Source organism: Hypanus sabinus, chromosome 11 (genome assembly GCF_030144855.1).
Source record: "Hypanus sabinus isolate sHypSab1 chromosome 11, sHypSab1.hap1, whole genome shotgun sequence".
NCBI classification, from domain to species: domain Eukaryota; kingdom Metazoa; phylum Chordata; class Chondrichthyes; order Myliobatiformes; family Dasyatidae; genus Hypanus; species Hypanus sabinus.
The window spans coordinates 55,733,899-55,749,409 of NC_082716.1; the positions used below are offsets into that span (position 1 = coordinate 55,733,899).

At 42.1% G+C, this 15,511-nt stretch overlaps 1 protein-coding gene across 1 annotated transcript; it reads right to left on the bottom strand.

The window, feature by feature from the left end:
- Positions 1–12,336: 12,336 nt before the first annotated feature.
- Positions 12,337–14,347, bottom strand: LOC132401589 (growth arrest and DNA damage-inducible protein GADD45 alpha-like). The gene is made up of 4 exons (XM_059983607.1): positions 14,190–14,347; positions 13,850–13,951; positions 13,517–13,730; positions 12,337–12,986 (listed from the first exon to the last, which is right to left on the bottom strand). The coding sequence occupies exons 1-4, from the start codon at positions 14,228–14,230 to the stop codon at positions 12,876–12,878; spliced, it is 468 nt and encodes a 155-aa protein (XP_059839590.1). The 5' UTR covers positions 14,231–14,347; the 3' UTR covers positions 12,337–12,875.
- Between the last annotated feature and the right edge of the window lie 1,164 nt (positions 14,348–15,511).

Genomic DNA, 15,511 nt, shown 5'->3' on the forward strand with positions numbered 1-15,511 from the left:
CTTAAAGTTTTAAGATAGCTATTGATGAGGTTAAGTAACATTGCAGGAGCATTTTATATTGGAGCAGTAAAAATTATGAGAGCTTTAGACAGGAACTATGGAGAGCTAACTAGGAACAGCTGTTTTTAAGCAAGTTCACATGTGAGATCTGACATCTGCACAGAGGACAGGACAGGTATGTTACAGTCAGAAGGAAGGACAAGGATGGGAAAGTAAGAGAACCTTGGATGTTGAGAGCTGATGAACTTAGTAAAGAAAAATACAGAAATATATGCAACAGAGCCCTTAAAGGTTATAAAGATCGTAATAAGACCATAAGACATAATAGCAAAATTCAGCCCAAAGAGTCTGCTTCACCATTCCAGTAGGGCTGATTTATAAGGCCTCTCGACCCTATTCTCCTACCTTCTGCCTGACCAATCAAGAACCTATCAACTTCCACTTTAAATATACCCAATGACTTGGCCTCCTCAACAGATTGTGGCAATGAATCCCACATATTCACCATCCTCGGGCTAAAGAAATTCTTCCTCAACATTGTTCTAAATGGATGTCCCTCTATTCAGAAGTTGTACTCTCTGATCCTAGACTCACCCACCATAGGAAACATCCTCTCCACATCCATTCTATCTAGGCCTTTCAATATTTGATAAGTTTCAATGAGATCTGCCTCATTCTTCTAAACTCCAGCAAATACTGACCCAGAATATCAAATGCTCCTCATACATTAACCCTTTAATTCCAGGATTCATTCTTGTGAGCCTCCTCATGACCCTTTTCAATTCTAGTACATCCTTTCTTAGATAAGGGGTCAAAAACTGCTCACGATACTCCAAGTGAGGTCTGATGATTGCCTTATAAAGCCTTAGTATCACATCCTTCTCTTATATTCTAGCTCTCTCAAAATGAATGCTAACATTGCACATCTACCTTCCTTACTAGCAACTCAACCTGCCAGGGATCTTTAGGGAACCTTGCACAAGATCTATCTGATCGAGGTACAGTATATAAGATTACGAGAGGCATAGATAGCGCATCTTTTTTTCCCAGGGTTGAAATGTTTAGTACCAGAGGGCATGTATATTTAAGATGAGAGGGAATAAGTTCAAAGCAGATTTGAGGGTAAATATTTACACAGAGAGTGTTGGGTGCCTGGCATTCACTATCTGAGGTGATGGGAGAGGCCGATAGATTACAGACTTTTAAGACTTTTAAATAGGCACATGAATGTGAAGGAAACGGTTGGTCATTCTGTAGACAGAAGGGGTTAATTTAGTTGGCCATTTAATTGGTTTGGTGCAACACTGTGGGCTGAATGTCCTGTTCGTCTGCTGTGTTATTTTATGTTCTGTGTTCTAATTGCCATGGACACCATGGTTGATGTGGTCTTGTTGGACTGAAGGGCCTGTACCCATGTTGCATTCGATGAAATGATCAATATGGGGCACCTAGATTTGCTGATGACACAGAACTAGATACAAAAGTATATAGTAAGTACAAAGAGAGGTAAAATGTACGGGCAAGAAGACGTCCGATGTCCTTTTTCACTTTAGTAGATATTACAGGAAAACAAAATATTTTTAGATGGTGCAAAAGTAGACATTTATGATCCAAATATGCTGAAAGTTGACATGAATGTACAACAAGCAATTAGAAAGATGCACGGTATGTTTTTATCAGAAGAGATCTGGAGCACAAGAGGTCTTCAGGCATTTATTGAACGTTTTGTTGAAACCACACCTGCTATACATTATGAAGCTTAGGCCAACATACCTCAGAAAGGCTATGGTCACCTGCACAAAGTACATTCACTTGATTCCTGGAATGATTGGTTTGACCCTTAAGGAGGGGTTAAATAGAATTGGCATGTACTTACTGCCTTTCAAAGGACTGAGATGTTATTTCATTGAAACATGTTCCTGAGAAGCACAGTTCGCAGCAGATGCTGAGTGGTTCCTTTCTTTGGTTGGAGAGATAGCAGCTTGAGGATATAGGCACAAGATAAGATGTCAATGTTTTAAGATTTAGATATGGAAAAACATGTTTTGAGAGGGGTGAAAACCTTTGGCATTCTCAGCTTCAGGGCTATGTGTGTCAGTGCTGAGATTGATAGAATTTAGGCTCTAAGGAATCATGGAAAATGGGAATCGGATATGAAGTCAAGGAGGCTGCTGTTGGACTAACTGTTATCGTCAACAATAGAATAAAATAACTAAAATAAATGGTCCCAGAACACACAAACTTAGGACTCATGCATTTGTTTTTATTTTACTTGTGTGCAAGGGGAACAGTGTGGGCTCCTGTCACCCACACTGTTCTGAACAGTAAACTATTTTATACAGAATTAACTTATCAGTTACAGATAGTGATCATTGTAAATTCTACATGTTTTAATTGCTTACTCGCAAGACCAATTGCCATTCACATTAGAGGTGTTAAAGTCAATCAAAACTTCAAGCGGACAACTGATAATATTTTGAAGCCAGTAAAGACAATAGAGCCTTAGATATTGGGTATGTTTCACATCATTCTGTTATTTCTACTGTCTCTGGCACCACTATGTTGGGAAGGCATTTCTGGAGAAGTGTCACTACAGAGGTCTCACTTATCTGGTTTGACTCCATCGCTGTCAACCCAGGCTATCTGATCTGTAATAAGCAGAGGTGTCTCCCAAGGTCTCACTGACTACAACTGCCCCAGGATAGCCTTGACTAATCTTTGCCTTACTGCAACTCCCACTTGGCCACAAATGGAGAAGATGCAGACCTTGAGGGATGTGACTCACCTGACACTGGCTACATCATACACAGATGTCGGTGCCTCAAGAACAGCCACCTCACAGCCCAACCAGAAGCCCTGGCTGAACACAGAGATACACTCCCTATTAAAAGCCCAAGGCATTGCCTTCAAGTCTGGAGTCAGACAGTTCTCCGACCAGCCAGGAGAAACCTCATCTTAGTCATCAAGAGGGCAAAGACTGCCTATGCACAAAAGAATTCAGGAACGCTTGTTCAAATAGCAATCCCTGGCATATGTGGCTGGGTATCAAGGGCATTACTGACTATGCAAGGGAAAACAGCATCAACTGCACCGGTGATGCCACACTCCTCAGTGCTCTAAACAGCTTTTATGTATTCTTTGAAGCATGCATCACAATGCCAGCCACAAAAGCTACCCTCCTTGCAGGGGAGCAGCCACTGTCAGCAACAGTAGCAAACGTGAGAAGGACTCTGCAGAGATTGCAGGGTCAGACAACATCCTAAGCTGAGTACTCACAGAGTGTGCCTACCAGCTCACTACACCTTCAATTGGGGCATCTGCCTCCATATGCTTCAAATCAGCCACCATCATCCCGGTACCAAAGAATTTGACAACTTCAGAACTACACGACTTCCACCCAGTGACACTAACTTCAATCATCATGAAGTGCTTTGAAGAGCTGGTAATGGTACACATCAAAACTTCCATTCCTGTCACACTGGACACTCACCAATATGATTACGAACAGAACTGCTCAACGGCAGATGCCATAACTTCTGTCATGCACCTGGCCCTGATAGCCCTAAAAAATAAAGACACTTATGACAAAATGCTGTTTCTGAGTTTCAGTTCAGCATTCAACACTATTGTCCCATAAACATTAGTGTACAAACCCTTTCTCCTCAGTCTAAGTACACCACTGTGCAACTGGGTGTTGCCCTTCATAACAGACCTCAGATATTCAGGATCCATAATTGCTCCTCCCTCCCATCATCACCAACAGGTCTGTGTGCTGGGCCCACTGCTCACCTGTGACTGCATGGCTAAACTCACATTGTCAAGTTCACCAATAACATGACAGTGGTGGGGCTCATCGCCACCAACAATGAGACAGCCTGCAGAGAGGAGGTAAAGCAATCTGAGCTCTGGGGCCAGGCACATTACCTCTTGCCCAGTATCAACAAGACAAAGGAGATGGTCATTGATTTCTGGAGAACTCACACACTGCTCGAACCCCTCCTTACATCAACAGCACAGCAGTGGAAAGTGTGAGCAGCTTCAAAATCTCACACAACCTCTCATGGTCCCGGAACACATCCAATACAATCAAAAAGCTCAGCAGAGCCTCTCCTCTTTGAGGATGCTGACGAGAACTGGCCCATGCTCATTAATACTTGTGACCTTCTACAGATATGTAGTAGAAAGCATTCTAACATGCTGCATATCTGTATGGGGTGTGGAAACTGCTCTGCAGCAGGCAAGAAGGTTCTGCAAGAAGGATCTGCAGTGGGTAGTCAAAACTGCCTAACGCCTCACCAGCTCCAGCATACTCGTCATCAAGGACATGTATACGGAAAAGTGTCAGATAAAGTCCAGCAGCATCAAGAAGGAGCCTATCCAAGCAGCTCGTGGACTGTTTATCCCACTCCATCGGAGAGGAGGCTATGAAACATCCACGCCAGGACCATTAGATTCAAAAACAAGTACTTTCCCCAAGCAGTACGGCTGATCAACACCTCCACCCACCACACCCCCACCCCTCCACCATGACTTTAACATTTCCTGTCAGAGTCACCTTATGTACAAACACTCCTGTACCTAGCGTCATTTTATGTACACACATATAATCATATAAGCCATCCAATGTATTTATTCTTTTTTTTTATTATTGTGTTTCTTTGTGCTGCATTGGATCTGGAGTAACAATTATTTCATTTTCCTTTATTCCTGTGTGCTGGAAATGATACAAAACAATTCTGAATCACAAAGTAAGTGAAGTACAGGATCTACTCCAATCTTCTCCACTGGCAAACCAGAATTAGGTGGGGTGGTATTCTTGAATGTTCTTATATACTGAACCTTTGGTAACAGAGCTGAAGAAAGTAAAGTTATTTGAACCAAAAAGGGGAATGAAGATTTCTGGAAGTACTCAGGAGGTCAGACTACATCAGTGCAGAAAAGCTGAGTTAATGGCTCACTCAGATCAATGACTTTTCATCAGAACTGAAAAGAAAAACTCAGAAATCAGTTTTGCGATGCAGAGTAAGAGGATGATAGAGAGAACAAAGGAGAAGTGGAAAACAGGAGAGATTAAATGATAAAAGGGGAGATAGAGTAACGTGAATGAGGATTATGGGAAACAAAACTGAAAACTTGCAATGCAGAGCATTTATCTGGAATTACCAGAGAAATGTAGAGTACGCACTGGAAATACAAAATAAAATCCAGGAAATGCAGATCTTCTGGATTTTTTCAAATTGCCAGTGTACTGGAATGCCAGGATTTGGTGGAAAAATTCCCATTTTTGTTGTATCAACTGTAGTAGAGGGTCAAAGCCTTGGCTATGAGTTATTGTGATTATTCCTGTAGTCAGAAATGTGTAGTCTTACCTTCCTCTTCTGAAACTGAGCTTGGGAGGTCTACAACCAACATGAGCCTGTGGCTGGTAAAACCTCGGGCGCCTGAAGGTCCATAATCCAGCAGGAAGGCATGACAGGGGAAGGTGGATGGACCTGATTAGCATTTGAATGGTGGGAAGTATTGGAGATGGAGGACAGACCATTGGACTTGGTTATGAAATCAGGGATGTAGACAAAGAGATGTTGGGGCGATATGGAGCTGTGAGGGAGTGAACAGCAGTGATATTCGGGGTGGGGAATCATGGCTCTAGAGGCAGCACAGCTCAGGGAAAAGATCATGAGAGAGGCTAGAAGTTGAGGTGTTGGTATTTAGCTTTAGTGCTGTCGAGAGGTATATGATGAAGGCAAAAGTACTTTCCTTATCTTGTTGACTCTTAGGTGATCACCATGGTAATAAAAACAAGTTGTCCTTTGAATACCAATAACAGGTTCTACAAGGACAGAGAATATTGAGTTCAGAGTGATGTTGTTATGTGTCCCTCAAAAGATATCAGGGATCAAAAGGATGCTCAAGACAGGAAGTGTCCAATAGAAAGTTCATGTTTGCCATTTCTGAACAGTCAAATGGTCAATAGATCTGAATGGATTATTTCTGCTTATTTCTTTGTGTTCTTATGTGTTTAAAAGTCATTTCCTCCAAACGGCTTATATCTTTTTTCATACAGAGCTGAGAGAATTCAGTCCCTACACAGTGTTCCTTGCTTTGTTGTAACAATATTAGCGAGGACAGAGAAGTCAAAGGCTGAGTGACTTGAAGCTCAGGGTAATATGTAGACTGAATAGAGCCGGTCCATAAAGTGATCACTCAATCTGTACTTCATCTCCCCAGTGTAGAGTGGCTAATTACATTGATAAACAAACATAGTTTGCTAAATACTATAAATCCACTATTCCACATAACAAGAATATTTGCATTCTGGACTGAGAAAGGAGGAAGTTAGTAAGCAGTTGTCACTGTTGCATAGAGAGATCCCCAAAAAAAAAGTTAAAGCACCCCTGACAGGTTTATTGGCTGTCAAGTCTTTTAGGACATAATGTATATATAATATATTTATTATATAAATATAAGATTTAAATAATACGTACTTAATAGGTGGCGCTAATTAAGGCAAGCAACAGCTTACCGGTAGTTTGAAAGGGAAGAAATTATTAATAACACCTTTGTTTACATAAACAGTGGTAAACTATCACTGTGAACAAGGAAGAGGTGAGCTAAGTGAAGCAAGTGTGAGGGATGAGCCTTAATGGTGTGTTGCAAAATCAATGCAGGTGGTGTTGGAGTGAATGATTCGGAGAGGAGGAGTCACAGCAGAGGAGCTTCGATGCCCGATTGACTAACCTGAGTGGGAGACTGGATCGATCTAAGCACTGAGTGGATTTGGAATGGTCAAGAACCGCTTCGGGCTGAGTGGCATGGCCTAGGCCCAGAGCATTTTGCTGTGGCGGGCCCAGATATTAATGGGAGGCATGATCTGCTGTTTGATACAATTTAAATGCCAGCCCAAATAGACTGGAAAGGCAGAGCCCCAGGACCAGAGACGAGGGTTGGGCCAATTTCGCACTGAAGCTCTGAGACTGCCCGGCGGCTGTGCTTTGTGTCTGTGTGTTTTGCGGCGATTTGCCCCTCTAATATGATAGACTGAGACTGAGGCTTTGGGCCTGTTCTGAGATTCGGAACTAAGGACTCAGTTTGCTTCGGAATGCTGTTGCTTGCTTCTGTTGTTTGCATGGTGTGTTTTTTTTTCTCTTCCACTGCGCATTGTCTGTTGGTCTTTATTTTTAAAAATTGGGGTCTTCCAGGTTTCTTGCTTTCTGGCTGCTTGTTAGCAGACAAATCTCAAGGTTGCATAAATTATACATTCTTTGATATTAAATGTACTTTGAATCTTTGAATAAGACCATAAAATTTAGGAGCAGGATTAGGCCATTCAGCCCATTGAGTCTGTTCTGATATTTCACCATGGCTGATCTATTTTGCTTCTCAACCCTATTCTCCTGCCTTCTCTCCATAACCTCCTGTGCCCTGACTGATCAAAAATGTATCAACCTCCACCTTAAATACACCCAATGACCTGGCCTCTACAGCTGCCTGTGGCAAAAAATTCCACATATTCGTCATCCTCTGGCTAAAGAAATTATGCCTCATCTCTGTACTAAATGATCTCCCTTTATTATGAGGTTGTGCCCTCTGGTCCAGACTCACCCACCATAGGAAATATCCTCTCCACATACACTGTCTAGGCCTTTCAGCATTCAATAGGTTTCAATGAGATTCCTCGCTCATTCTTTTAAACTCCAATGAGTACAGGCCCAGAGCCATCAAACACACCTCGTATATTAACCCTTTCATTCCCAGAATCATTCTCATGAATCTCCTCTGAACCTTCAGCATATCCTTTCTTGGATAAGGGGCCCACAACTGCTCACAATACTCCAAGTTCCTTTTACAGCCTCAAATTTACATCTTTGCCTTTATGTTCTAGTCCTCTGGAAGCAAATGCTAACTTTGTATTTGCCTTCCTCACCACTGACTCAACCTGCAAGTTAAACTTCAGGGAAACTGGCATGAGGACTTCCAAATCCTGTTGCACCTCAGGTTTTTGAATTTGCTGCCCATTTAGAAAACGGTGTACATTTCCATTTCGTTTACCAAGGTGCATGACCAAATACTTCCCAACACTATTGCGTCCACCTCTTCTTTGCCCATTCTCCTAATCTACGTCCTTCTTCAGCCTCCCTGCTTCCTCCACCTACCTTTGTATTGTTCACAAACTTGGCCACAAAGTCATCAATTCTGTCATCCAAATCATTGACATAAATCACTCGTAGCCTAACAGAAAAGGCTCCATTTATTCCCATTCTTTGCCTCCTGCCAATCAGCTAATCTGCTATCCATGCTAGTATCTTTCCTGTAATACCATGGGCTCATAGCTTGTTAAGCAGCCTCATGTGTAGCACCTTATCAAAGGCCTTCTGAAAATCCAAATACACAACATCAACCAATTCTCCCTTGTTTACCTGCATGTTATTTTCTCAAAGAATTCCAACAGATTTATCAGACAAGATTTTCCCTTGAGGAAACCATGCTGACTTTGATCTTCTTTTATGATGTGTCTCCAAGCCTCATCATTAATAATGGACTCCAATATCTTGCCAACCCCTTAAGTTAAGCTAACTAGGCTACAATCTCCTTTTTTCTGCCTCCCTCCTTCTTGAAGAGCAGAGTCACATTTGCGATTTTAAGGTCCTTCGAAACCATTCCAGAATCTATCGATTCTTCCATCCACCAATGGCTCCACAATCTCCCCAGCCACCTCTTTCAGAACTCCAGGGGGTAGTCCATCTGATTCAGTTGACTTATCCACATTCACACCTTTCAACTTCCCAAGCACCTTCTCCACAGTAATAGCAATTACTCTTATTTTTGCCCCACCATTCTCAAATTTCTGGCATACTGTTATTGTCTTCCTCAGTGGTGGTGGATGCAAAATGCTTATGTAGTTTGTCCACCATTTCCTTATACCCCATTACTACCTTTCCAGTGATCCAATACCATAGTCACCTCTCTTTTACTCTTTTTAGTATCCCCTTTGATTTCATCAATCTGACTGCCTCAGAAGGCAATGGAGGACAGTTCTCTGGATGTTTTCAAGAAAGAGTTAGATAGAGCTCTTAAAGATGGTACAGTCCAGGGATATGGGGAGAAGGCAGGAACAGGGTACTGATTGCGGATGATCAGCCACGATGATCACAGTGAATGGTGGTGCTGGCTCAAAGGGCCGAAGGGCCTACTCCTGCACCTATTGTCTATTGTCATCTTTTTCCTCCTTAGTTGCCTTCAGTTGGTTTTTAAAAGCTTCCCAAACCTCCATCTTCCCACTAATTTTTGCTCTATTATATGCCCTCTCTTCTGCTTTTCTGTTTCTTGACTTCCTGTGTCAACTACAGTTGCATCATCCCACCTTTAGAATACTTCTTTGGAACTTATTTACTCTGCGCTTTAAAAATTGCTCCCAGAAACTCCAGCCATTGCTGTTCTGCTGTCACCACTGCTAGTGCTCCCTTAGAAATCAAAATCAAAAACCTATTTACAATCAACATAATGATACTTGCATGCTATGTATTTATATCAAAGTATTAAAGTGTTTCTGATGTAATTCAGGAGTAAGAATTTCAATTTTTGCAAGCTTACAATTGGGATGGACTCTGCCTGTGGAATACAGGTTGTATTTGAGAAGGTGGAGAACTTCCTTGGGGATTGACATTTATGACACTTCGTATGCATGTGCTAACACATATATCAACTGGAATGTAGGACTTTACATTGATTATGTACTGCCAGCCTAGTCCTTTCTGAGAGCAATAACTGATAACTATGCTAAACTTAAATGCAGGAAACATGACTCAGAATACATTCCATTCACCTGTGGCATTGGATAGGAATTTAGGTAGAAGGGCAACAATTTAACCTAGTTTGTTGTGTACAGTATATTCCTACCCTGAATTAATCTCTTCTGAATACTTATGTTCAGCCTGCACACGCTCCCAGGAACAGCCCTCACCTTGTCTTCGTGCTACTGTCCACAAATTTGAATGCTCCTGACAGATAACTGGTTAAGTCATACTCTGTGAAATATCTCTAGACTTCAAAAGGCACGCAAGATCTGGCCTGACAAAAACTGCTCATTACTTCCAATCATTCACATTTAAAAATAACTCCTAGCATCCTTTATCCTACTGCAGAACATCTTAAACCCTTCTGTCCTGCCTCTTCTGTGCTCACCTCCATCAAAGAAAACAGAGCTTTCCTTGCAACACACATAAAATACTGGAGGAACTCAGCAGGCCAGGTGGCATCTAAGGAAAAAAGCAGTTGACGTTTCAGGCCAAGACCTTTCAGCAGGACTGGAGAAAAAAAAGATGAGGAGTAGATTTAAAAGGTGGTGGAGAGGAGATAGAAACACAAGGTGATAGGTGAAACCAGGAGGGGGAGGGATGAAGTAAATAGCTGAGAAGTTGATTGTTGAAAGTGTTACAGGGCTGGATAAGGGGGAGTCTGATAGGTGGGATAGAAATCTTGGAAGAAAGAGGGGAAGAGCCCCAGAGGGAAGTGATGGGCAGACAAGGAGATAAGGTGAGAGAGGAGAAAGGGAATGGGGACTGGTGCAGGAAAAGGGCAGGATGTCGGGGGCATTACCAGAAGTTCGAGAAATTGATGTTCACGCCATCTGATTGTAGGCTGCCGACGGAATACAAGGCGTTGCATTTCTCGAACTTCCAGTATTGCCCCCTCCCACCCTCTTCACCAGAACCCATCCCTTTTTCCATCTCACCCCATATCTCCTTGTCTGCCCATTGCCTCCCTCTGGTGCTCCTACCCGCTTTTCTCTCTTCCATGGTCTTGTTAACTGCACTCTCCTTAATTGAAATCTCTCTCTCTCCAGTAGATCTTACGCCTCGGCCTCTCCCCTCAAAAAAGCATTTGTCTTTCCATCCTTCAAATGAGTGCCCCGCCTCCAAACTCCTTTTCTTCTCCAAGGTCCCTGATTGAACTTCCAATGTACCAAATCCATGTCCAGTTTTTACCAGAGATGCAAGTATTAATCTGTACAGTGAAATTCTGTTTCTGCCATAGTACTGAAACAACTCATAACAAAACTATCAGCATTCAATATGATTACGGCAATGATAAGCTATCCCTCCTCAAGCTATCGTGACCCCAGCCTTTGTTTCCTGCAATAACTCTCTATTGTTGTCTGGCGAGAAGCAAGCACACTCACTTAAGTTTTATCTATTCAATCGTTGCCAGAGATTCACAATCAGTGCTTTCACTTCCTATCACTGCACTGTTACCCCTGGTGTTCTCCCAAGCTCTACACTTGAAATATATCTACTGCAGCCCCTAACCAGTATCATCCAAAACCATAGCATCAGGAGATGGGTGGCACCAAGTCCTTATCTACGTTCTCCCTTCCTCACTGTTGAACTGTAATTTCTTTCTGTGGACATAGGTTATCCTCACACATTTACCCGCGATCACTTCTGTTCAGGAATCGGCTTTGGTTTAGGGTGTTGATGGTTGGGATGGCAGGCAACGTGTAAAGAAACACAGGTAAATCGCAGATCCTGGAAATCCGAATCAAATTCTGGTGACGACCACTCTGGTGGTCTCTGTGATAAGAGGTAGGTATATTAGCAATACCTTTCTCTCTCGCTATAGACTATGTTTAAATATCTCAGAGCACTCTTGTCCTTAACTGAACATCGCCACCAGGAATTCTCACTACAGTCACAGAATCCTCAAGATGGTTAAATGGGTTACTTTTTCCTTCACTAATAGTTGGGTTCCTCAAGGTTTATCACTTCCATCCATGTTAATAGGTTCAACATGCAATCTTCCTTTTAGTTTTTGTTATTTCTACTAACTGACCAACCACAGGCCAGTTTATGTGCAGGAAGTGCCTGCAAGTGTCATGGTCTTTAGAGATACAGCTGCAATGGTTAAGAAATAACGCACATGCTTCAGAACTGCTACCCGGCGCAAATGTAGTCTCAGATCCATTTCATACTGATTACAGGCATCCTGAGAACCCAAATTCTATCTCTCTGCATCTTCCTTTAGCACAGAAAGACAGGTACAATTTAAAACCAGCAGAAAACTCTTTTCTCATGGATGCTGCCTGACCTGCTGAGTTCTTCCAGCCTTGTGTACGTATTCTTTGATCCACAGCATCTGCAGTTGTATTTTTGTGTTTTAAAACCAGCAATCAGTCCCAATGCACTGTGTGGCGACAGTGTCCAATCAAAACAAGCTCCCACTGTACCAAATTAAAATCCATTTACAGGGTAAAAGGAAGAATACTAAATTATCAAAGTGAACTTACTTTAAGTATAGCTGTTCACTTCAGTTAAACATAAATAATAAAAACTCCAGATATAAATCACAAAAATAACTTATTTAATTTCATACTATAACAGCAGCATGAAAATCATATTTGCAATTGAAATACTATAAATTCTTTAACACACCAAAGGTCTGCATTTTTAAAAACTTTGCTTTCAGTTCTTTGTCACCTTGCTGTTACTGAACAACTAAATGAAACCAACGACATCGGTTCACCATCCATCCAGTTGTCATTTTTTTAAAAACATTTCTTTTCCCGAAATGAAAAGTCGTAATTCTCCCACAATTCTTCCGGAAATTGTTACGCTCTCCGCACTGAAACCAGCTCAAGCTTTGCTTCAGTTCCCGTCTGCTTACTCATTACTATTTCCAGGCACAAACTGAAGCTGAGTCATAGTCCAGCTTCAGAGACAATTATTACACAGAGCCCGCCCTCTGCGAAAAAAAAAGTCAACCTTAATGTCCCAACGCCAACTTTTCGGGCGGCTATTCTGAAAACGTTCGGAGCTACCCCGCGTAAGTGAATGAATTTCTTAAATCCAACTTTGAGATTAAAGTCCATTAAAAGATCTTCAACGTTCGGGCAAATTAATAATCGGGACCCACTGGTCGAGGTATCGGCTTTCTTTACAAAAGCAAGTGACTTTGTTCAAGGCTCCATCTTTCCATGGTGCTATTTGACTCTGAAATTTAAAAGAAAAACAAATTACCCATATGGCGTTAACAATTATGTCACTAGATTCATTTCCATTTCGATACTCTGAATTATCTCCACCTATATATATGACACGCCATCTATCGGTGCAAAATTTTAGAGATACACATATCTCAACTCGGTTACATCCTGCTGCAAAGATTTTAAAAAACTATCTGAGCACCTTCGTTATGAACACGAGGAAATCTGCAGATGCTGGAAATTCAGACAACACACACAAAATGCTGGTGGAACACAGCAGGCCAGGCAGCATCTGTAGGGAGAAGCACTGTTGACGATTCGGGTCGAGACCCTTCGTCAGGACTGACTGACTTTTGTTGTGAGTTGTTTTACCTGCAACAAGTGGGGTTTGCACGAGTTATTCATAAACAGTTTATACGAAGGCGAGGAGTTGGTCCTTGTTTTATCTCCTTCAGAAACTGCACTGTTTGAAACTAGAATTTCTGTCACTTGTCTGTTTAGTCTCGGCTGCTGTACCGGGAAAAGGGTAACACTTACTGTAACCAATATGCAATGGAGATCTTTGGGTTCGTCTGCCCCGTCCGTCCCGCCGAGGATCTCCGCCAAACGATGCATATTGTTCACCCTCATGATGTTAATGTCATTTTCGCAACAAAAAGCTTGTATCAAAGTAAAATGAATTTGCAACGCTACGTCCACGTCATCCCCTTCATTCGTGGCAAGCAAACATAAAACAACATTGTCAGGATCCCTGTTGAAAAGGAAAAAAATATATAAATCAAGACGTTTAGCAAACGACAAGTAATCCCTAACAAAATGCCAATAAAAGTAGCAGTGTGGCAAATTTGTTTTTTTTAAATGGACACCTACGCGTTTAGGAGTTTCGCTGCCTCGTACACTCCGACTGTCATGCAGCCTTGCGCTAACGCGGAGGACAAAACTTCTTCCAGAGCTTTCCCCACTACATCCATCCTGTCAGAAAAGTCAGAAATTAATTAGATTCATCGCTGATAGTTTCAGGTTCAGCAAGGGAATATACATTTTTTAAAAATCTTCTAAAAATGATTCAAATATGAGGGGAAAATTCCAAATCGACGCTCAATGCTAATCAAAGGTCAGCTCTGCGCTCTGAAAATCTGTATCCGTCAAACATTGTTCTATTTTCACAATTAAAAAATGCAATCGATTAGTTTTGTAGCATTATTTTTACCTGTCTGCTTTTTGATCCCCTGCGAGCTCTTCAAAAGTCATTATGTTCAAAGAAGTTACACAGGTCACAGTAGCTTCCTTTGCCTGCAGGCGATGCGCCGAATCACTGCTATTTGCACCCGAACTCACTCTGAAGTCCGTCTCTTTCACCAGTTCCAGCACAAAACTCAGGGGAAGGGGCGGGGCCACAACTATGGGCCGGATGTGTCCATCCCAACCCACCAATCCACTATCCACATTTCATCGCATATTTGCATGGCCCTCACGCCATTGGCTGATTTCCATTATGCTAATAAGGGTATCGCTCTCTCCCTGACCTGCAGGGGGCAAAGGGTCAGCCCGGCGGAGGGAGGGGCGGGTCTTCACCACAGAGCGCATCGTTTCATTGGATCTCTATCTGTCAGTCAACGGGCATCTTCCCTGTGATTGTCCGGGTTTGTCATTTGCAGCTTTGCGAAGTTATGCTTAGAAACAACTATCATTCATGTTTTGTTTGAAGGGAAATAAAAATGTGTGCAACAATGCATAGATACAATAAACAAAGCTCCTCTGCAACCTCTGTCGCCAAGGGCAGCAGCGAAATTAGAAAAACACCATCACCTCGAACAACATCCCGCACCTGTTGGATCAGTGTCTTGAAACCCAGTATTACTCTGACTATATTTTCAGAAGTTAAATTAAAACTCTCGGGAAAGCAATTTGGGACATAATAAGATCATTGTTAAAAGTACGACATATTTGCAAGTTTTTCTTTCCAATTTAATCGTTAAATACATACGATGTGTCTCGAGGAATACAGAAAAGCAATAAAAGTGGTCCTCCAAAGTCAGCTACAACCCAAGAACAAATTTTAAAAATACGTTTGAGTACGGTGATAAAACATTCGCTGTAGACATTAAGAAATAGTCACAAACACGAGTTATATATGTTACAAAACTTATACCGTAATGCATTATCAACTTTTGTTAGACTTTGAGGGACAGGAGACTCGGTGCACAAAGTCCTGAAGGTGGCGGCACAGCTGGAAAACTGGTGAAGAAAGCACACAGAGTAAGAGACTGCAGATCTGGAGCAAAAAAGAAAGGTGGAGGAATTTAGTGGGACAGGCAGCGTCCTGGAGAGAAATGGGGGTTTTGGGTCAGTGGGAGAGTAGAAGGGAGGTAGCAGTAAGACTGGCAAGCGATAGGCGGATCCAGGTGAGGAAGGGTTGATTAGTAGTGGAGGCAGGTGGGAAGGGAGGGTGGATCGAGCAACATGAGCTTTGAAGTGCTAAGTGGAGGTAAGTGGACTGCAGATTAAGATAAGAAGGTGATAAGGTGGGTA

Bases quoted from the DNA above. Each gene is read 5' to 3' on its own strand.
- LOC132401589 (XM_059983607.1), bottom strand. From the start codon at position 14,230: ATGACTTTTGAAGAGCTCGCAGGGGATCAAAAAGCAGACAG. The intron at 13,952-14,189 runs GTAAAAATAATG...CTTTTCTGACAG, and splicing joins GGGGATCAAAAAGCAGACAG to GATGGATGTAGTGGGGAAAG. The intron at 13,731-13,849 runs GTAGGTGTCCAT...CCTTTTCAACAG, and splicing joins GCAGCGAAACTCCTAAACGC to GGATCCTGACAATGTTGTTT.